General features: G+C 38.4%; 2 protein-coding genes across 3 annotated transcripts in view; one reads left to right on the top strand and one right to left on the bottom strand.

Annotated features, from left to right (window-relative positions):
• LOC140162837 (hyalin-like) overlaps positions 1 to 23,091 on the bottom strand; it is a 101,202-nt gene extending 78,111 nt beyond the window's left edge. The window contains exons 1-4 of one of the 2 annotated variants that reach the window (XM_072186149.1): positions 23,048 to 23,091; positions 12,152 to 12,258; positions 7,273 to 7,405; positions 4,950 to 5,149 (exon numbers count right to left, since the gene is read on the bottom strand). In XM_072186149.1, coding sequence (XP_072042250.1) covers positions 4,950 to 5,149; positions 7,273 to 7,405; positions 12,152 to 12,227 — 409 coding nt within the window. In that variant the 5' untranslated portion in view covers positions 12,228 to 12,258; positions 23,048 to 23,091. Of the gene's footprint in view, positions 1 to 4,703; positions 4,904 to 4,949; positions 5,150 to 7,272; positions 7,406 to 12,151; positions 12,259 to 23,047 lie in introns of both variants that reach the window. The other variant, XM_072186148.1, reaches the window with a different exon arrangement.
• Positions 14,451 to 20,996, top strand: LOC140161848 (uncharacterized). The gene is made up of 4 exons (XM_072185143.1): positions 14,451 to 14,505; positions 19,150 to 19,800; positions 20,010 to 20,219; positions 20,473 to 20,996. The coding sequence occupies exons 1-4, from the start codon at positions 14,451 to 14,453 to the stop codon at positions 20,994 to 20,996; spliced, it is 1,440 nt and encodes a 479-aa protein (XP_072041244.1).
• Positions 23,092 to 23,918: the final 827 nt, after the last annotated feature.

Below are 23,918 nucleotides of genomic sequence, written 5' to 3'. Positions count from 1 at the left end.
ATCCAATTTTTATAATTTGTCATAAAATTTTATTATATCGTGATTTTCAAAAATGAAAATTATTTGATATCAGAAAGACATGCTTCGTATTCAGAATGCAATTCGATACGTCTGAGGTGCTCTCATGTCTCATAAAAAATACTGTCGAAACGCTCATTCCAGATCCCTTAAGTGAATCAATTTGATTGATTAAACCATGCGTTCGAAGATCGAAAGCATTTTTGAAAGTATATTCATAATGAGCGCTGGACAAATGCAAATCTTCTCCACACAGTAAGTGCGACCAGAGACGGATCCAGAGGGGGCGTTCTCTAGCCAGGAAAAAAAAAGTAAAAAACGGGAAAAAAGAAAATAGAAAAACCTGTTCAGAATACAGTGACGATTTGTCCGCATTATTTGCAACATTTTCTGATGCACAGGGGGACTACAGTAAGCCAAAAAATTAAGGTACAAGCTGTGTTTACCCCTGTGTATCCTAAATAAAGAAAAATCTGTCAAAATTAAAACAAGCAGCTAATACCTGTATTCTTTAGCTCTCATTTAAGACCTCATTTGTTAAAATTGGTTGAGAATTAAAGAAACGGTGGTCTAAAACCTAATAAAGAAACAAAATCAAAAGTTGCACTTTTGTGTTCTAATCAATGAAAGCAAGACGTTAGTTTTAACGTGCTATTCAATGGAAGCACAGCGCTGGTTGTCTTATTCGTTAACGCATTGTGTGCAAATTAATAGGGCACGCAATGAAGCAAACTGCAACTTTTAATTTGGCATCTTCCTTTGGTTTTTGGATCGTCATATCTTTATTTCTTTAATAATTGCAACAAATGAGGTCTTAAATTCGAGCTAAAAGATGCAGCTATTGGCTGCTGGTTCCAATTATGGCATATCGGTCTTTGTTTAGGATATACAAGGAGTGAACATAACTGGTACCTTAATTTTTTGGCTTACTGTATTGTGGTCATAGGGTTATCGGCGTGACTACATTATCCAGAGCACTGCTAGAAACACTCATAGCTCCATAAAATGTAAGTACTGGTTTTTAATAATGTACATTGAACCCCTCAGGCCTATACTGAATACTCAGTCAGGGAGATGACACTCTTATTCACATGTTCATTTACAACGCAAACCTATATTGAATCCCGGTGGTTTGCGAATAATGAAATGTCCGCATCCCTGGATCAATTAAACCCTGGTATGAATTATTTATTAGCTTTCGCCACGATCCGTTTTGCAATAACATTAAAGCACTTCAAATAACAGCCCGTTGAGTTCAATGAACTACGCCCTGAAACCGATGGAGTTGTGCCCCACAAAGAAGCTGGCCCATTGACCTCTATACAGGTCAGTGAGCTCTCCATACACAAATGAGCAAGTACAATAGGACAAGGCCAGCACCTATGACCTGCTTAGTGACATGTTATTTTGAAGTCTTCTAAAGCTTAATATCTTGAAGATTAGTATTCGTTTGTGCATATGGACTGCGCATTTATGATGCAAAATATTAGTTCTTATATAAAATTACAAAATATTGGTATTATGACACACGGTATAGGTGATATATAAAACGACTAATAAAATCATGTCATCATGGCGTCATGTCAAAGGTTCATTATATCCCGTATGTTTGTCTAAATTAATTAATATTTTGAGAACTATTTCTACACCCATTTAATATGTACTCATTTGGAACCCGGCTTTTTTAAATTTTCATTTCTTTTTATGTAACAAATTCAGGTTTTTCCATTGCGCGGGCCGCCGGGCAATACAAATTTAGGCTAAACGCGGAATTAAGAATAGGCGTTTCTAGTACATACAGCGTCTGACTCTAGCTGAGGACCTAGCCTAAGTCCCATGGGCTCCAAAAATGGCTCTCCATACACAAATGAACAAATACAATGAAGGGACGCCATTGCTCTCCATACACAAATGAACAAATACAATGGAGAGTCCGACTGCCATGCAAATGAGCCAAGTGTCCTCTCAAGGTATGCTCTGTGACTCAGTGCTTGATAATTGAGCTACAGCTCAATTCCTCACAGTTATTATTAATATCAATCGATAAGGCGTTCGAGCTTGAAATTCCCCTGGACAAGGAAGTCACTGCTAATTTGTCTTGTTGTAAACCATACAAAACTCAGGGAGCTGATCCTGGTTGCGAAGGTTATTTGTTGAATGTCTAGGGTGTACGCTCTTGAACCAGCAAAGTCCCTGAATTGTTGTTAAATGGTTTATGGAATGATGTGAGCCGTAGTGGTCAGCGACAACCTGTAAAGTGTGCTGAGGCTTGTGGATCAACGTCTAGGCGTTGTGCCTGTGCGTAGCGCACTATAAATTACTGCGGTTTTTTTTAAATATCATTTTATCATTTTTGTGAAATAATTACACAATTGGACAGAAATCAAATATTATGGATGACGTTTTTGAAAACTTGAGGGATATCTTAGGGAAAAAAAGGATGATTTTTTAGCGTTTTCTGAATTATGTCCACACACTGCAAGGTCTGAAAACAAATAAATTTGACACTAGGTTTACTGCGTTGTATCCTTGTTTTGTGGATGTACCGGTACCAGTTGAATTAAATGACAAGAGCATTGTTAATTAGCCTCGCCTAAAAAAAAAGCCCTGAATTGAGTATTCTCAGGAATGCATTATTTGCTTTGAACAAGCGATTGCAAACCCCATAATTTCAAGCCACTCATAACTACTAATATTCCTGGAAATGTAAAGAATTTTATACCGATGAGACCGATTCGGAGCAAAAAAGATGATGTTCACCTCATATGGTTATTTTCACCAAGTTTCAGTGAAATCGGAACAATTTACTATTTGATCTTTAGATAACCTTTGACCTTGGAGAACCCCTGGTTGGTAAATAAATTCATCATGATTGTTCATATTCATAACTTGCAAATGTTCTTGTGTACAAATCCAAAAGTATTTCGGTATAAAGATATTAAATATACCTCAATGACGTTTTGGAGTGGAGTAATTTGTCATAAATGTGGGGTAGGATCCGGCAAAAGGGGGCCAACACTTTCAACCGTGACGAGGGCAACCACTTCCTATCCCACATCTATGACCAATTACTCCACTCCAAAACGCCACCAACGTCAAGTTCCAACAGGAAACAGTCGAGGAGTGTGAGAGTTGATTAGTTAATTTGAGAAAGTACTACGGTGTAGTACGAAATAGTACTACGGTGTAGTACGAAACAGTACTATACGGTGTAGTACGAAACAGTACTACGGTGTAGTACGAAACGTCATTGAGGTTTTGTACATAAAAATATTCGCAAATTATGAACCTCTCTAGTTTTAACATATCTCCAACACCTCCCAAATTTACCCCCAGTTTAAAGTATTTGCCCAATCAGAGCCATTTCATGATATTTTTCAAACAAATAAATGACCCATGGATGACGGTTGACTGTATTGTCCTGTTTTGTCCATGACACCCCACTTCACCCTTCTCATAATAAACATTTGGACCAACCTTAATGCTATTGATGGTGTGTATATGTTTGCCTTGCCATCATAGGCCGGTACCGATTTATACACTTGGGTGGAGGGAGCAATCGAAGTTAAATGTTGTGCTTAAAATACAGCACGCACGGCAGCGCCAGGAATCGAACCCACGAGCTTGTGATGAATCCTCTGGCCTACAGCTAGGCGACACGTTTAAAGGGTTGAATTATCAAAACCATAAAACAGAATAATACGCCAGAAAATGTGAAAGATCGTAAACATGCTCCTCTTTTAAGACAGAATTCTTTAGTCCCATTATGTCACATTTTGTGACCCGTTCCAACAAAACCAGGAACAAGTCGCATTTTGACATTTTATGATTTGAATACAAATGTAAGCACGGGACAATAAGCTTCAAAATGATACCAAAATTATATCGTCAATACTTTTCAAAATATGGATAATTTTTGTAAATGATACCTTGATATTTTTGCAAAATTGCTAGTCTGATTATTGTGTTAATTTGTTTCCTGCCATACACACGATTGAATAGGAATTATTATAGTTCAACTGTCAATTATTGATTAAATAAACCCCCTTTTAATAAGTACTTTAAGGGGGTACTAAACCCCTGTGGTAAATTTGTGACTATTTTTGCATTTTTCTCAAAAAATAATATTACACAGGTAACAAAAGTTATGTATATTATTGGGGCAAGGAATCCAAATACTACACAGAAATTTCAGTGATTCAAGACAAGCAGTTCAGTATATATGATAGGAAACGAGGTACATCCTAGCTGTACCTTATTTCTTATTATAAATAACAAACTGCTTGTCTTGGGTCACTGAAATTCCAGTGTAGTAATTGGGTTCCTTGCCCCTATAATATATATAACTTTTATTACCATTGTTTTATTAGTTTTTGAGAAAAATACAAAAATAGACACAAATTTTATCAAGGGGTGTAGTACCACCTTAAAGGATTTGAAATTCCACTTAGTCCCAAGGTCAAATACGATGAAATTAAGAATTCCATTTTTTTATGGGAATGTCATCTATAAAGGCCTATAACTCAAAATCATGCCTGCGACTTGTTCCGGGATTTGTTGGAGGTGGTCACATTTGTACAATTATCTTTGAATAATAGTTTGAACAAAATTTGTACTAACCATGCGAATCATGAAGTATTGAATGGGAGCTATGGGAGCCATTTGAAATGAAAAGTGAAATTTACCTCCTGAGCACTGCAGGCCAGCATCCTCGTAATGACCACATCCATAATGAGGACCCCATTCATCCCTTCTGCCGCAGTCGAGTATCAGATCTTGAGTGCCATCACAGCTCAGGTAATTCAGCCATATTGGCGATGACGGACTGCCCTGCCCGTATGTGGCACAACACCGGGCGCTGCTTGTGCCTGTAAACCCCAGTTGCCTGAAACAAATTTATAAATGATACTTTGGCTCAAATTTAAATTTACCTCCTGAGCATTGCAACCCCGCATCTTCGTAATGACTACACGAATAATGAGGACCCCATCCACGGCTGGCCGAGCAGTCGATTAACAGATCTTCAGTGCTATCACAGGCCAAGTATGTCAGCCATATTGACGATGACGTACTGCCCTGCCCGTATGCAGCACAACACCGGGCGGTGCTTGTGCCCGTAAACCCCAGTTGCCTGAAACGAATAGAAATGACATAAATGCAGTCTGCTTTGTATTTATAATTTCATTTTGCTTCCTGCAATGTGCGATGACAGGCAAGCCCTATGTCATTGAGGGAAAATGGGAGATCGCCAAGATTTCACCTTTTCTTATAACTCAAGAACGGCATGTCACAGGTAGGTCAAACTATACTTTTTCTGAGCAACTTTGAAATTTGAACACTGTGTTGACCTTTGACTTTGAATATGGCCTAAGTGTTTGTTAACATCGTGAATGTAGGTTTGGTGTAGAGTCCTGGTGATGCACATTAAACCTCGGTATAATTATGTTGGACTATATAATGCTGAAAAGTTGATGTGGAGAATCGGACGAAAAGTGTATCTAAATTATACAAAATCACGACAAATCGTGCTGAATTGCTGGGGAAGGAGGTTCTCCGCATTATACCTTGCACCATGGGAATGAGTCGCAGACCATTTTTTTAGAACTCTTTTCCCATTTTTACTCATTTTAGAGCCCCCATTTGGCCAATTGTTCTCCAAATAGCCCAATCTTCACATTTGCGCTTCAAGCAAATAACATCTATTATTTGAGTACCCCCTCCCCGGTACATGACTGAATTCTGATAACTACGTTTAATTGCTAGATTGTAGTGATCGCAGAAAAATGTGCTAAACTCTGCTAGCAGTATTAGTGGAACTCCTGCAAAATAAGTGCGATTTTCCCCTTTTTGAATTTCCCCATCCCTGTCTTGCTTCATTTTCAAGCTGATCTATCTGTGCCGAGCTGCGGGCCACAGTGTCATCGCCCCGATATCTTCATGGCAGAAATCCCCATAACGGTAGGTCGAATCCACTAGTTCTTCAACAGTCCCACATGGCCATTTTCTTCCGAACTGTTTAATAGTGTTGAGACTATGGGCCGACGGACCTCCGACTAAGTATTGACAATAGCCTGGTCACTGACCTCTGTAGATGTAAGTGAGCCTGGTACGTCATCTCCTTTAGACTACTTCCACGCAGTGGGCTACACTGCCCTAGTACCGTGTTATGTTCCGTAACCCTGCAGGGTCGACGAATGAGGGCAGGAGTCATTTTTGTTTTGTTCTGCACATATAAAATCCGAGTTTTTGTCAGCTTTTGATTTCAAAACGCACGGTTGGTTGTCAATACGCACACTTACGATTATCATGTTCTTTCAACACATATAATTCAAGTGCAACCCTTACAATTGGCTTCCATAGAAATAAAAAATAACGGGAACGAGACACTGTTTACTTTATTGTCCCTCAACAATGTAGGATTTTTATTCTGCTTGGTCGTCAATAACAATAGGGTGGTTATCATTGATAAGGAGCGAAGCGAATATCGGCGGCGTGATAGCATATACGTGTATTGGTTTTGTTTCCCCGCCTGTACAATATAATTATTTACCTGGCGTTGTCGCTGTGCGGGCGGCCCGCTACGGTGTTCAGATAGCTCATGACCTATAGATGTACTGACTGAGGCCTTTAGGCTAGCAAAGGCATTAAAGCAAATATGTTAAAGCCATAATGTACGATTTCCGTCAAATCTGTCCATTTTAAACCGAAATAACAGGGTAAAGGGGGAAGAAACCCTATATTTATTCTAATCTTTCTTGAAAAAAAAAAAGAAAGATTTTTAGCGTATATTGAAATGGGACGGTTATTTATTGGCGTGCCCCTTCTGGTAGTCTACTGGCTTTGCACCATAATGACAGCAAACTCGGATCTCTCGCGGTAACTCTGTAGGATAAATCGGAGGAAAGTTCATAGCCAATAGTTAATTGCTGCATTTATATATCTCTCATTGTGCACAAGTTAGATCAAAGCAGATCTCGGAAAATACAATTTGGAAGCTTTGGAAGCGTCCGTTAAACACGTCGAACTTTGACATTCTTTCATGAATGCCCTCTCCGAATAAGCTAGTATTTGGATGATCATACCCTGTTGAATAAGGAAGAGCATTTTCTAAGCTACAACGTGATATAATTTATCACGATAGTTTGCCCACAATGTTTCACAAAATGAGCCAAAATATCCCTGTGTCGGGACTCCCTCCGACCTATACCTTAACTTCTTAATTATCATGATTATACGAGAGTCAGAAAACTATACCTGCATGCTACACGAGCGTCATAGCTGCTCCATCCATCGTCACAAATCGTGCCCCATTGCCTATCATGATATATTTCTACTCGACCACTGTAATAGTTGGTACTATCAAAAAGACGTAAATCACCTTCATGTGCTGAAATGATGGGAAATAAATATGATTGTTTTATTGATCTCTTTAATGTATTTAAATATACCTCTAGCCATTTTCTATTCACAGATTATCCTTTCTTTTGTTCAAAGATCGCCGCCCCAACCGTTATCTAGAGCATCTAGAATAATCTGTCTTTAATTTAACACCTCCAGATTTCAGAAATGGGTTGAGACATGTTTTCTAGAAATTCACAGAAAATTGGATGACCATCAGTGTTTGTGAACAAAACCCCCCCCCCCCCCTTATTTTTATTATCGCTTCTGAAAATCTCGCCTAGTGAAATTGGACCACACTACACTGTAGGCCAAACAACGGCGAGATGCATTTGAATACGTTTTGTACACAAACTTGTTCAATTCGGCACAGAAAACAACGCTCAAAAATCACTTTGTCTTTAATTCTACACCTCTAGATGTCAGATTTAGGTTAAGACATATTTTCTAGAAATTTACAGAAAATTCGATGACGTTCAGTGTTGGGAACGAAACAGAACTGAATGTGTGGAATTGTTTTCTTTCTGATACTTTGTGAGTTATTAGAGATTTCTTTGAATGATTTTTCCAAAATACACACATCTTGTTGAAAGTGAAATCAGTGAAAATCATTTCTGGGTCTTATACAAAACCGTGTTCCATTCGGCACAAACACAGTGGCTAAGACAACGCTCAAAATTCGCCTTTTGTTCAATTGTGCCCTTCCAAATTTCAGATTTAGGTTGCGAAATGTTTTCTAGAAAATCGCAGAAAATCGCATGACGATGTGATATTGCGAATGAAACAGAAGCACATTTTACTATCGCTATGGAAAATAGCATGTATATCGGCCGTTGTATAAAGTCGGAGTTTAAATTAACGTTGTTGATAATCAAAATTGCAAGGAATTTTTATTCAACACATATGCAAACTTTAGCCTGATATCGCTCAAACCCTTCAGTTATTATGTGTTCACAATCTGCGTGTTTACACTGAGCACTCTGTATTTTTACCCGGTATTACCTGTTAACCCACAATCCGATTCAGCAGTCCTGTACAATGATTTTATAAAGTCGATAATATATTATCGACTTACATCACACGGGCGCAGCCATTTGCAGTTGGTGCCAGGTCGTCTGGCATGTGGCTTGAAGCTCTGCGGGTGGTCTTCCTGTAGCTTTCAATGGCAAGATAGGAACTGTGGCCATTTTTCTGCTTAGAAAATTGTATTTTGTGCTAATTTAAATCAATATTACAGAAAATTCTCTCCATAACTTTTTAAATCTCTCGACAAAGATTTTACAAATATTGTATTGTGCATTGTATGTGAAATTTAGAATCACCCAGTGCTCAGAATTTTTGCCGTAAGCGATTTATCAAAAAGTCATGATTCATTTTTAAAATTCTCCTATTCATTTTTGTGTGCAGCTGCAAATCATCCAGCCATCTGACAATGGGTGGTCTGCTAATGGCTGCCTCCATGAGCTCTACTCGATAATATATTATCGACTATAAGTATATAAAATCATTGTACAGGACTGTTCAGGCAACAACCAGCACGTTTCTACTGATGCTTAAAATAAGGGTTGTGGTGTGTACCGGAAGTACTGAAAATATTTTCCTGACCCCAAGCTGCGATGTGATACATAAAATGTATATAAAAGAAGTTCAACACCCAGCGAACGTTAACCGTTGTGTTTCCACTGACAGAAATACTGGGTGTCACACCACATGGTCTACCTCAGATGAGGTGGATCACGATTGCCGGGTGTCCACGCCGCATCACTTTGAACCGATCTGTTTCCACTGAGCACATTAACCGGTAACACTCTAAACTAAACCACATTACCCGCCAACCGTTCCCCAGTAGAAACACGCACAGTGTTATAGACGAAACTAAAACGCCATAGTCATTTGGGTTCTGGACCCGTGTTAAAATAAAAATCCCCAAACACCCAAAGCAAAAAAGAAAAAAAAAACAGAAAAAAAAAACAAAAAACAGTCACTTCCATTGCATTTTCAACGTGAATTAGGCCTATACAGGGTGTACCAAAGTAAAGTAAACAGTTTAAAGAATGCCATGCCACTAATTTAAAAAGTACAAGGTATTTGGTCAAACTGATATTGATAGCTGAATCAACATCTTATCCCCCAACAACTGTAAAATTAGTGGCGTGTGACAATTAATAAGGACTCAGTAGCTTTTTTTGTGAGCCGAGCAACAAATGCAGTTGCCATGGTTGCGCAAAGAACATAAAAGTCACATGTTTGACCACTTTCTTTACAGTAATTGACACTTTACAGTACGTAGTCTTCCACCATTTTCCCTGTGTATGCTCTCCTCAATATGGCATTCACACCACGCCTTATGAGAGGTCTGTCCTGCCTGAGGATCAAGGTGAGCAGGAGGACTTGTGAAAGTCTTTTATTTCAGATAGTCCCACACGAAGAAATCCAGAGGTGTAAGATCAGAATAGCTCAGGGGACATTCCTCTTGGTGCTTCAAAGCAATCACACGATTGCCAAACATTAACAATTCTGCAAGGCGTTCTGTCAATTACTGTTATTTTAATTGACTTTGCGCAACTGCATTTTTACACACGTCACAAAAATAGCCACTGAGTCCTCATTGTTCACACGTCAGTTGTTTTTACAGTTGTGGGAGGACAAGTTATTGATTCAGCTATTAAATAAAGCATTTTGACCAATTACATCATACTTTTTAATCTAGTGGCATTTTTCAAACTGTTTACTTCATTTTGATATGCACTGTACACAATAGTATGCCCAACGCACTGAATGGTCTATTGTTCTATTGTGTCCGATTTGAGCGCTGACATATTGAAAAGGGGTATAATCCTTCTTGTCTTCCATGAGCAACCGCGTCACATCGGGTATAATCTTCCTTCCAGGAGCAACCACTGTGCATGATTGACGGGCTATTCCATTGCTCGTAATAGGGTAGTGTATTTTAGCGGGACAATGCTGGATGGTGCACGCCGCGTGCACGATGTGCAAGGTAGACTTTCGCCAAGACTTGGCATGTGGTTGTTGGTGTAGGGGTGTGGGATGTGGGGTGTGTGTATTGGGGGAGGGGGGCGTGTTGTCCGAGATGTTAGGAATTATTTAATAATAGTTATTAATATTGGAAGAACGTTTTAAACTTTAATTTAAGGCATCATATACGATTTTATACTATTTTAGATTTTCAATTAAAAAATAACAAAATAATAAAATAGCATTTAAAAATTATATTAATAGGCCTATTTATTATCGCACGCCATGGTAACAATAAAAAAAAATGGCACACTTTCCGATATAAAATTTGGGAAACAAATTAATTTTAAAAAAATAAAATAAAAAAAATCTTTCTTAAACCAAATTTTCATGAAATAAACCAAAATGCACCCGAATCTGTCGCACATCCCCGTAGTAGGCATACCCTCCTTTCCACCCCCGTTGCCCTAAACTAGACGTGTAATATAACCGCCACGAGTATTTTTTTACCTGTAGGCAAGCTCACCCCTACAGTCGCAATAGTTCTAGCCCAGATAGCTTTTAACTCACGCCTACTAATAACGTACTTTCATCAAGTGATGGCGCTATAAGGTTTACCACGGAAGCTGTTTGGTTTACCGTGGAAGAAGATTATACCCTATATGGACATATTGGAAAATGATGCCAATCAATATTCATGAGAGTGTACATTCAACGTCCAATTTTCGAAATTGGATGACTTGTGCTTGGCAGGTGTAAAATACATCTGACTGGGCGTTTTAAATACGTAACGCATAAAGGCATTGGCATCATCGAATGGCTGCCTATAGTGCTGTTAGTGTTAGGCCTATGTGTGTGTGTGTGTGTGTGGGGGGGGGGGGGGGGGCTGTGTTTTGTTTCTATAATAATTATTATAAGGCCTACATTTATTTGTCATTCATTTCTTTTCCTTTCTCTGTACTTGCTAAAGTATCACTCCCTCTTCTTATCTCCCTTCCCTTCTCCATCCCCTCTTACGTTTTGTCCCCTCTCATTCCTATCATTTTCCTTACCTTTCTATTTATTTACGTCTATTTATTTATTTCTCTTTATTTCTTCCTCTTTCTCTCTTCCTCCAGACCCCTCTCATTCTTCATATCCCTCCTCCTCCCTCATCCCCTCCCAAGACCTCTCACAGAAGAGCTGCCCCCCCTTCAGTACGCCACTGATGACATTCTCCTTCTTAAATAAAATAAAATAAAATCTCAATTTGTAAAACAACTTTTATATAGGCCTATACCGGTATTATACTTATTATATGTTACATGTATACGTAGCTCCCGGGACGTAGCTATTTAATACCATTATAGACATGGCAGCCATGATGTGTAATGATTCAGCAGGCGCATTCAATTTATTTAAATGAAGCACCTAATGTCAGTGGGGTGACAACGAACTATGCATTAGCGGCTAATGTGTGCCTTTTGTGCTTACGGCTACTCAATCACACCCTTGGGTTTATGTATAACAATAGGTACTTTTCATTCCATTAAGCGCTTTCACGCGACTTGCATTTGATCACTTAATGACAGTAGCCTGCCAGGTAAAGCGTTAATACACTGTCGGGTCAGCTTACCGATTTAATGGTGGAAGCCCTTTGTCCCAAACAAAAGGTACTTTTCGATGAATAGCTTGTCAGATTTCAAATCGGCACAAGGTTTCAATGCGTTACGTAATCTATTTCCTCTCCATCTTATAATAGCTCCATGAGTATGCCTACCTTGACAGTTAATTTCCACGATGTACAATAACGACAATATCAACACGGTTACAGCTCCAAACGAGCCTGCCATCATGCTGATACTCACAACACGTAGTTACATGTACCTAAAGACAAAATTTACGAATAAAAATAATATGGGTATATCATCCGGACGGCAAACATAGTGCAGTTTCGTCCACGGCAAAATCACCGTGACCTTTCCAGCCATAAACCCGCTTATTAAAGATTAAACCGATATATGCAGTACTAAACCATTATATAGTAATCTATTGTCCAATGCAAATTTATTACCACCTGATAATATTAATCCAATGAGCTACCGAATTGTCCGCTACGGACGACTAATCCAATCGATAATGATGCTATTGACATGTACGAGCGGACTCCACTGACCGAGTTTAGGGTTATTTTTCACTGAAAGGCAGCTGTTTGCTGTCATTTACTCATCAAGGCGGACCACCGTTATTATAAGGACTATGCCAATTATTTAAAGATTGACATGTAGAGAATAAGCCATACTTGATTGACAGAAAGTACTAAATTTGTACCTATGCTGGTTTTATGACACCAATCTTCCAAATATGACCAAGCCAGGGCTGCCCGGTGAAGCAAAATGTGCATTGGAATAACACGGCGAGTTTGGATAGATGGTAGGATTTCTTTTTAATAAAAATGTATGTTCCCCCGTTATTAAAGCTTGTACCGGGTTGAAGATTCAGATATTTGGAAAAGAATAAGTAATTGAAACATAGAGCAAGTACTAAAATCATAGCTTTTATACTTTTTGATATTAGATGCTAACTAGTTCATCCCGTATAGCTACAACACAGCGCTACCAGTAGGGTTCAATTGCCTATTGTGAGTGCCCCTGTGTTGTGTGAATACATGTAGTTAACAATAACTGCATGATGAGTCCCGTGGAGGAGCTCGGAAAATAACTGTGTACGTGGACTTCGACAAAAACAAGACACTATATAATTATATCACGTATAATTTAATAGTATAGTGTAAGACTCTACCCTGATGACGGCAATGGTTTATTATAGAATAATTATTCAAGATTTTATCAATGCTGTCCTTGATTTAAGAGTAGGTTAACTGAATATTGCTGTACAATTCTGGCGACTCATAATACGGTGCGCCGCCAGCGGTTGCTCTTGCTAGTCCAATTTTGGACCTTCAGGGTCGACATCGCCGTTCTAGCCACCATTGGATTGTCCCGCGAGTGTGATAATAATGTTGAAAGACCGCTCATAAAATTTGCTAACGCGAGTGTGATAATAATATTGACATTTAAACACACAATGACATTATGTTCCTGTGTTACAATTACATTCATATTACGCGGGCTTTGGATGTCGACATTTTCCCATCGGAGGCGCATCGTATTGTGAATCGACCGAATAGCGCTATTGTTTGATTCCAAGAGATGATGATTTCTCAGAAGTGTCAAAACACAATGTGTTATCTGAGCATCATTGACATCACATGTTCGCAGGCCATGTTTGCTGTCTAGTGTCATAATAATAGACATGAAGTGGGCCAATCAGAGAGGATGATCTCCTGCTCCTAAACATATTCTAATTGAATAATTATGTTGTATTAATTAGATCTGTCGAGTTAGCAATAGCATCTTATTATGGTTACCCAGTGCCCAGATATTAAATTTACTTGCACAACTGTTTCTCCGATTGTCTTATTTATATCCCAGTTTATATAATTATGTATGTTTGTGGTAAGGATATAATTTATTATTATAATTTACTAATTTTATTCTAATTCTGCCAATCAACATTTACAATTGGACCCAAAATCTGGAAAGCCCGCTCGTAAAATTTGCAGAGTATCCAAGCATTTATAATATGCAAGCAAAACGTTTCCAAATTATTTGGGGTCGGAATATAATATGTATCATTATTATTTTTTATTTTTTATTATGTTAATATTATTGGATCTGTTTACACGTCATTGTCAATGATATCAGAGGTTGTGCAATAATTATCGTTCCCACCGGGGTGGGCGAATTTCAAATGACCTGCCAAAAGATGCTTCACGCCTCCCCCCTCTCGACATGCGCGCGTAAAAACCTTCCTCTCACTCTCGGTATGCCAAACATGTTGCCGCCCCTCCCTCTCTTGGCAGTACCAAACAATCCTTGCCCCCTCGATTGCATGTGCCAAATCTTTGAGAACTCAATTTCTACACACTAAATTGTCTAGATAATTATACACAAAAGTATTGCAACATTGCTGAAAAAACTGTAGTTTACCATTGATCCAATATCTGTCGATTTCACATGACGTACTGGATAGAAGTGTTCTTTGCTGAAACATTAGGCTACTCAATTATGCGTAATTTAACCTTTCTCTTCTCTTTTTCTCGCTTTTCTCTTCTCTTTTTCTCCTTTTCTCTTTCTCTCCTTTCCCCTTTTTCCGTTTTTACGGGGGGCGTGCGCCCCATCTGTCCTACTTTTGCTATTTTTACGGGGGGCGCGCGCCCCCTCCGCCCCCTCTGGATCCGCACCTGTATGTAGAGCATCCAAGTACCAAAATCTGATTATTTTAGTTTGCTTCTACGTTTTACTACTAACATGATCAGTCACTGATTATTCTTAACCTAAAATATAAATAACTTGCACCTGTGTTTGCTGAATTTGTTATTTTGACTATAAACCACAATAGAATTCATGATTTCTTTTAAGATTACAGGAGCTTGAAATAAACACGTAAACTAGTAACTGTTCATGGTTTAATGAGTGTAAGTTGATTTATTACGTGACATTGATTAACAGTAAGACTTTCCGTTGCTAAAGAAATGTGTATCAATGGTTTTTGCTGTGTAATAATTATGCACTTTATGGCAATTACGTGACTCTGATAGGGATATAAGATTGCGCGGTAATATACAGCCTGTCTCAAAAAAAATTGTGCAAGTGAAAAACGCCCTCTGTGACAATTAGAAAATACCGTTGTGACATAATGCTTACATCAACGTCAAGGGCATAGTCTTAGCTCTCAAATGCCGTTTAGTCTGTTCAATTTGCCTGTTTTAATCTTGAGATATGCTTACTTAACAACGAAAGGGTAAAATCACAATTGTGCCACTTTTACTAGGGAAGAGGGCTGTACATGTAAATCAATGATAGCATCAAGTTTATCAAGAGTTCCTTCGTGAAATCAAAAGAATGCATCAATTACACAACAATACATAATTGTTTTTAATGTTTTATCATGATAAAGGTATAATGGTTTTCTTTTTCCACTTACGAGAAATTAAACAATAAATAAATATTTCACATTCTGCTGTAAAATTAAATACATCTGCATGTCAATGATTTTACCATGGTATACTGTTCTCATTTGTCATTCAAGACATGTTAAAAGACAAACAAATATTGCACACTTATAGGTTAATGAACTTTGACAAGTTCATGAAATTAGACAAATTAATGAAATTAGACAAAATAATGCACGCGCGCTGGTGTTGATGCGTCTAATCCCGAAGGGAGGGTATTAGACGCATCGACATCAGCTATCATTGATTTACATGTACCAGCCCTATTCCCTAGTAAAAGTGGCACAATTGTAATTTTACCCTTTCGTTGTTAACTAAACATATCTCGAGATTTAAAAGAGCAAATTGAACAGAACAAACGGTATTTGAGAGCTAAGACTGTGCCCTTGACGTTGATGTAAGCATTATGTCACAACGGTATTTTCTAATTGCCAAAGAGGGCGCTTTTCACTTGCACAATTTTTTTTGAGACAGGCTGTATAACAAGAAACCAAGAATAATTGGATCAATAATGTTTGGTTAATAATAATATCGTTAATTTCAAAGAACGCGCACTTTGGTCGGCAAAATGCCGACGTTTGACGTTTAGCTCCCCACATCTGCCGAATGCAGGTAGGTATTGACATTTGTTCTATAATAATATATGACAATAGTCTTGCCATATTTATTTATCTGATATTTTCTAATGTCATATTTATATCTGATATGTTTTCTAATGAACATGGTTTTGTTGATTTACATTCATATCATTTTCACGTTAGCAATACAGTTTTTTGTAAAAATAAGATTTGTCATAAAAGTACAGCGAATATATCATTGTTTATTAATCGAGAGTACCTTCCTTCATCGTATAAACCGGTATTTTGCTAATGTCTTGTATTTCAGTCTCCTTGATTTTCTCCTTTTCCTCTCTTTCCTTTTTCTCTTTTCCCCCATACGACTGTCATTTTGGAATTGAGAACAAAGTAGTCTGATCAATCTGTTCTACTCTTAATAAATATCATAAAAATCATTTAGACCGGCCATTTAGAGTCATAATTCCCACATAGTCATTAAATTAATGACACTTTCACCCAATTGTATAGATACATTCCTCCTCGTTGTGTGAAAATCTAGAGTTCACTGCGAACTACAATGAGCTATTCCAGTTGAAATCCATACACCCCTATGGAAGGCATGATCTCATTTCAAATCCACACAAGGAGTCTGAATTCGGGTTACCTGAATTAATAGAGAGCTTGCGAAATGGCGTTACTTTAACTTTAACTTTAACGTCTAGAGGATTATAGAGGATTATGTATTCAAAACCAAGGTGGTTTTGAATACATAATCCTCTATAATCCTCTAGACGTTAAAGTGGTTTTGAATACATAATCCTCTATAATCCTCTAGACGTTAAAGTTAAAGTAACGCCATTTCGCAAGCTCTCTATTGTTTAATTTTTTGCTTCAACCACTTGGTGTGTTTTTCTAGTGTCTCCGGGTTCTCGCGGCCTGCTGCTTGCGTTCTTTTCGCCAGCCCATTCGCGGGCTGGTATATATTTCTGGGATCGGGTCTGTTTGCTCAAGAGATTAACTTTTATTGGTATTGGAATGACTTATCTTTTTTAATTTTTTGCGGTGGAATTTTTAAAAATTATTGTAATTCGATTTGTCAGGAAAAGTAAGTATGTTTTGCCGTTTCAACGAATGAAAACGAGTGAGTATTACCAAAGTTATGTTTGAATTAATATGACTTTAAAAGTTTTAGGTATAGGCCTAAAATGTAACAATAATAGTTAATATACAGCATCATATGGTCAGCAGAAGAAAATCGCCTATGATCCGGGGTCCTTGACCACTGAACAGCGTGATATCATGTTGATAACAGATCTAAGAATCAAAATCTTCATCATATGGACCATATTGATGTCAAAGTAATTATCTATCGTATCCTGTGTCGTTTTTTGGATAAAAATGACTCAAAATGCTATTGATGAAATAGTTGCTATCATAAACATCAGTTTTGCAGTGAGTAATCAGTCCTTTATAAATGTGCTTGCCACCATCTATCATATAGTAAACTATACCGTAAAATGGGGTAACTTTGGGTACTTTTCAGAGTTTTTAAACCACTGCTTCCAAACAAAACCAATTATATTTCTAATTAAATCTTTTTGTGACATTAGGGTTCCTTCTACACCTTGAAGTTGAAAAAGTTTTTTTAATAATTTTGTAAGGGTGCCCTAGGGGTTCAAAATGACCTGACCAAAGTTACCCCGCCTTTGGGGCAACTTTGGTCACAGTATACATTCCATGAAGGTAAAAAAATCAAAAAAATTGATCTTCACTGAATATGGGCAAGTTGTTGTTTTTGTGACATTTGACACCTTGCAAAATTAATCAAACACACATCCTTGCTCACAAATATCGATTTTATTTTTACAAAAAAAAATGTAAAAAAATGCTGATTTTTGGTCAAAAATCCCGCTTTTTTCGTAAATTTCAAGGAACATATTTCTTAACAAATTGATACCAAATATGACTAAAAACAATATTGCTGTACGAAAATATGACCATTTAAAAAATATATTTGACCGACTAAAGTTACCCCGCTGACCGAAGTTACCCCATTTTATTGCGAATTAATATCAAATTATTTTAAAATAAAATGTACATGTAAGGTGAGTTTATATTATGTTATATGGCGAATTAAAGGAGTATTTCGTGATCCTAGCATCCTCTTTTTATGACATTTTTTAGTAGATATCCACAAAAAAAGCTTATTCTAAAAAATTTCAGTTGATTCCGATTTTGCCTTTACGAGTTATGCATGATTATGTGTAGACAATGTGTTGTAATTTCGGGTGAGTTTATATTATGTTATATGGCGAATTAAAGTAGTATTTCGTGATCCTAGCATCCTCTTTTTATGACATTTTTCAGTAGATATCCACAAAAAAGCTTATTCTAAAACATTTCAGTTGATTCCGATTTTGCCTTTACGAGTTATGCATGATTATGTGTAGACAATGTGTTGTAATTTCGTTCTGGTATACCAGAACGAAATTCAAATTTCACGATTCCTTTGCTAAACGAATTAATCTGCAAGAAATATTTTGTACATAAACATTATGTAGCCAGAGGTTTCAACTTTTTTGAGAAAAGTTGGGGATGATGCTGTGGATCACGAAATGCCCTTTTAACTAAAACCTGCAGTCAGTGCAGTGTAGTATTTGTGACGTGGTATATCGAAAGCAGACACTTTTGGGCAGGATCGTAAATGGAGAAATAGCCAAAAATCTACCCGGGGTGATTTTTTCACGATTTGGGTTTATGATGTTATTAATGTTTAAAATATTGTCTGATCGTTTCAGACCGGAATAAAACTGGCATCTTGTATTTTTGAGACATTTTTCAAGGTAATTCCTACTCTCAACATTGTCAATAATATTTTTAAAGGCAGCTTATCTATTATTAATATTAAAGGCCCATTCAGTGATTTGCTCATCCGGACGATCGTAAAAATCATCAAAATTTTGGTACCGTACATGGATGTCTCGGGTGGTAGATATTACCCGCCTTAGAAGACCAATGTCCTTTCAAGGTCAGGAGGACTTAAAAGATACAAAGGTCACGCGGCTAACCCATAAGGTGCCGAATGACCTTGAATCGCACCAAAACTACTGTCATTATGTGTTCATAACCTGTATTATGTCCTAGAGGTACAGGGTAGAGGTACTGTGGTTCAAAGCACGCCCCCAACGCCTTCCTCGGGCCATCTCTGTATTGTACTATGCTGTAATATACATACCCCGGGCGATCCCCACGAACAAGAGCTCATTGAACATTTGCTTGATAGTATTGACAAAATTAGCAGCAAACACCCAGATGCTGGTATTTCCCTGATAGGTGACGTTAACCAACTTGATATCACCCAGATCCTCGCTGCTAGTCACAAGTTTGCCCAAGTGGTGGACAAGCCGGGGGACAAGCCAACTAGAGGTGACAGCATTTTGGATAAGATAGTGACCAACTTATCCACGTTTTACAATACACCAATTGTCAGCGCCCCAATTGGGACTAGTGATCATCGTACTGTATTATGGACTCCTAAGGATCATGAAATCAGATCCAACAGCGTTCACATCCGCAAAGTACGACCCCTGAAAGACTCTAATCTTCGCGAGTTTGGCAGATGGATTACTAGTCATACATGGACTGAGGTCACTGAAGCGGCAAATACAGGTGATAAGACCAGTGCCTTCTACAAAACTCTGAACTCGGCAATACAACATCACTTCCCTTGTCGCAAAGTGAAACTTCATGTACATGACAAACCTTGGATCACTCCAGCTATTAAATCGCTTATTTGTAAGAGACAGAAATCCTTCCATGAAGGTAGCACTCACAATTGGAGAATCATGCGCAACAAAGTCCAGCGCGAAATATCCAAAGCAAAGCGTGACTTCTACCGTGACCGGGTACAGCGACTAAAATCAGCGAATCCGGCAAAGTGGTATCAGCAGATTCGTGTTATGGCTAATATGACAAAAACTGAATCAAACATTGCTCCACCCCAGGGGTCAACCCAAGTGACTTTGTCGCTGTGGCAAATAGTATCAATGAACATTTCGCATCAGTTGCTAATGACCAGCCACCTCTTAATGTGGATGATCTTCCATCTTTTGAATCGTCTGACAATTCAGCATTTGTGGTGCAGCAGCATGAGGTGTACAGAAAACTGAATAAAATAAAGAGCGGTAAAGCTGGAGGTCCTGACGGAATACCAAGTAGGATTATCCGCGAATTCTCGTATGAACTGAGCTTACCACTCTCCAACATCCTTAACAGATCTTACGCAGAGGGTGTTGTGCCCCCCCCCAGTGGAGAAAGGCCACGGTGGTCCCTATCCCCAAGAGTAAGCCTGCAACATATAACAGTCTCCGCCCAATATCTTTAACGGACCATTTTGCTAAGGTAGCCGAATCATTCATGAATCAGTGGCTCATGGACGATATTCAAGAACATATTGATCCCAACCAGTTTGGAAACCGGAAAGGAGTGGCGACTACGCACTACCTTGTCAAACTGTTGCATACGCTACACAAAATGCAGACAAACCAGGAAGCCACAGTACGCTGGTGGTCACTGACTTCAGCAAAGCGTTTGACCGCATAAACCACAATGTACTCATTCGCAAATTAATCAATCTTGGAGTCCGCCACCCTGTGGTTGCGTGGCTTTGCAGCTTCCTTACGCAAAGAGCACAATGTGTTCGGTACAAAGGCGCCATTTCATCGTGGATAACGCTGAAGGGAAGTTTACCCCAAGGCACCTTATTCGGTCTCAATGGATTTCTTGTCATGATTAATTCTGCGCTTGTCGACACACCATCGTCTATCTGTGTTCTCAAATATGTTGACGACATGACCATCATAGAATCAGCTAAGGCAACGCAGCCTACCACCATCCAAGATCAGTTGAACACTTTCGCAGACTGGTCAAATGAGAACAACATGAAGCTCAATCCTGAGAAGTGCGCATTATTATGTCAATCTCGTTCTTAAAGCGACCGCTAAATCACGTGCTGAAACTCTGTAACACTGATCTTAATCAGGTGGATGTCACCAAAATCCTTGGCGTCCAAATCTCAACTGACTTGACATGGTTAACTCACATTGATCAAATGCTGAAGAAAGCCAACGGTAGGCTTCACATGCTTAAGCTGCTGAAAAGGTTTGACTTGCCGATTGAAGATCTTGTGACAATATACGTTGGCTACGTCAGACCACTTACAGAATACGTTGCTCCGGTTTGGCATTCAAGCATCACCACCAAACAACAATCCGCCATTGAACGTGTGCAAAAGCGGGCTTGCAAGATCATCCTGGGCAACAAATACTCCACCTATGATGAGGCTTTGACCACATGCAACCTTACTGTATTGACTGAGAGAAGGAAACATATCTGTGTAACATTCGTCAATGCAATGATGAGTTCTCATCAATTCCGCGAATGGCTACCTCTCCTGTGCGGCAGTAGCACAAGTCGGCTACTTCGTAATTCAGATCATCTGACCACTGTGCGTTGCAGAACTAAACGCTACCAAGAAAGTCCAATACCCTATCTCACCAAACTGTATAATGACCAACTAATGTGATCTTTTATCATTATTATCATGTGCAATATTATGAACAATTTTAATGCAAATGTGTTCTCATCAATTTGTGGTACTCGTTTCAAATATGTATCTTGATGTTTTTCACCTTGAATTTATGGAGTAAATGGTTTAAGTGGGAGTGTGTGAGTGGGTGTGTGATGGGGTGAGTTTGGTGGTTGTGCGTTTAGTGTCGCGGGTGTGGATCGGGGTGTTGGCGATGGTGTGTGAGGTGTGTGAGTGTTTGTAAAGGGGGTGTGTTGGGTGTGTGTAAAGACAGGCGCTGTGAATGAGTCTGAGTCTGAGTCGTAGTAGTGTGGTGAGTTTACTGTTCGAAGCGTGAGTACATGAGTGTTGATAAAATGCTATCTTTTATGTCAATTTTAATGAATAATGTGTTAATATGTTTATTATATTTTGTAAATATGTGGCAATTCAGTTTTTACTGCGAGTGCATATTAATAAACCATTTATCTATCTATCTATCTATCTATCTTTATGGAGTAACCACGTGACCTCCAACCCTTACAAGACGTCAGCCATCTTTGACTGTTATTTTCGTCCAATCACAACTTCCGTGGAACTTTCCTCCGTAACCATTTTCCTGATACCTTACAGAAACCGATTAAACCATTTGGCGACCATTCTAAAGGCATCTGGACATTTTGTGGACTACTTAAGTTTCTTTGTCTGTGCGTTCAAACGAACTCCCGTTTTCAGCCACTGGAAGCACCAAAATAGTCTCATGATGTCACCACAAGACAGTGACACCTTCCATCTAATCTATTAGCCTAATCTTACTTATTTTATGCAAAGAACATTTCCATCAAGTACGTCATGTAAAATCGACAGGATATTGGATCAACGTTCAACTACAGTTTGCAGAATTCTTCTTTTTTCAGCAATGTTACAATACGTTTGTGTAGTGTGTGTAATGCGACCGTAGTTGTAGCTGCAGAATATAGCATAAAGTAACGGAACATTGACACAACAGAGAACCGAAATTGTTAGCCATAATAAATATGCGAGGCAGCCTCCGTATTATAGACCTCATTAAACAAATAGTATAGGCTATAGTGCCGGGGACATCCCCCATTTGTAGGCTACGTATTGTTCGCAATCAATTGTTTTGAAAGAAGTCTCCATATCTTGTAGCTTCTTGTAATTCAGGCCAATCGCAAGCCTATGTCAAAATAATTGTGTCACATGTCACCCAATTCAAAATAGGCCCTAACCATAAATGCTTCATTATCTATGACCACGATGCCAAATTCGTCTTAAATGAGACATTATCCAAATTTTGAGCCCACTTCCTCAAATGGAGTCTAGTGGCGGCAAACAGTGTGGGTAAGGAACGGCTGCTGTGCTCGCATGTGCTATAAGGAAACTGAATGACTACGATATGCAGGAATCGACCATTATTGCTCGAATCCCGGGTACGGTTTTCAGGTATTCTCTTACCTTCTACTACCTCCTGTCCAGGTATGTGTGACCAGTTGCACTAGTTCTGCCGTAGGGAATTTCTACTGCTAGAATAGTGTGCCAAGAAAACAGTTTTGAGACCTGCAAAGGCCTATTTTCACTGCACAATCTCCTTAAAATTATTTTACTGGTACCATAAAATTTCCCTTGGCTTGTACGAAAATAGAAACAACGTCACAATTAAGTACCGATGGTGTGATTTCACAACAAACGAACACAAATATTCCTTAACCATTGATTCCCAGACATGCCTTCTTAGCACACACAAATGATATGAACCTATCGGTAACCATATAAACTTTGTTTCCAAAACTATTTTTATTGAATAGCTGCTCGATGCTCTTTAAAGGTTGTTAGCTTACAAGTTAACAATCCTTTGAAAACCGTCATAAACATCTCAAAAAAGTAACTAACCCCCCTTAAATAATGGTCATTATTCAAAAGGGGCTATTGTATTACAAATCTGTAAAATGAGTTGGAAGCAGAATTTATTTCTGCGCATTTTGACACCTCATTTGATACGATAGCCCAGAAAACAATAAAACACCGGTCAATTTAATGAAGTGAGGTCCAGATTTGAAAGTTGCACTTACATACAAATTTTTACAATACAAAAACACTCGGATATCATTACACAGATTTCCTTCCATTACACTGAATACAAAATTTACTGCAACTTTCAAATCTTGGGTTACATTGATTTAAATGTACGCTGTGACGTCAATATTTAGTCAATTGCTGCAAATGACGTGTCAAAATGTGCAGAAATAAATAATGTTTCCAACACAATTTACAGATTTGTAATACAATCACCCGTTTTTGAATAATGGTCATTATTTAAGGGGGTTAT

Source organism: Amphiura filiformis, chromosome 10, assembly GCF_039555335.1.
Source record: "Amphiura filiformis chromosome 10, Afil_fr2py, whole genome shotgun sequence".
Classification (NCBI taxonomy): domain Eukaryota; kingdom Metazoa; phylum Echinodermata; class Ophiuroidea; order Amphilepidida; family Amphiuridae; genus Amphiura; species Amphiura filiformis.
Note: the sequence above shows the minus strand (reverse complement) of the source record. Positions and strands in the feature narration are given on the sequence as shown.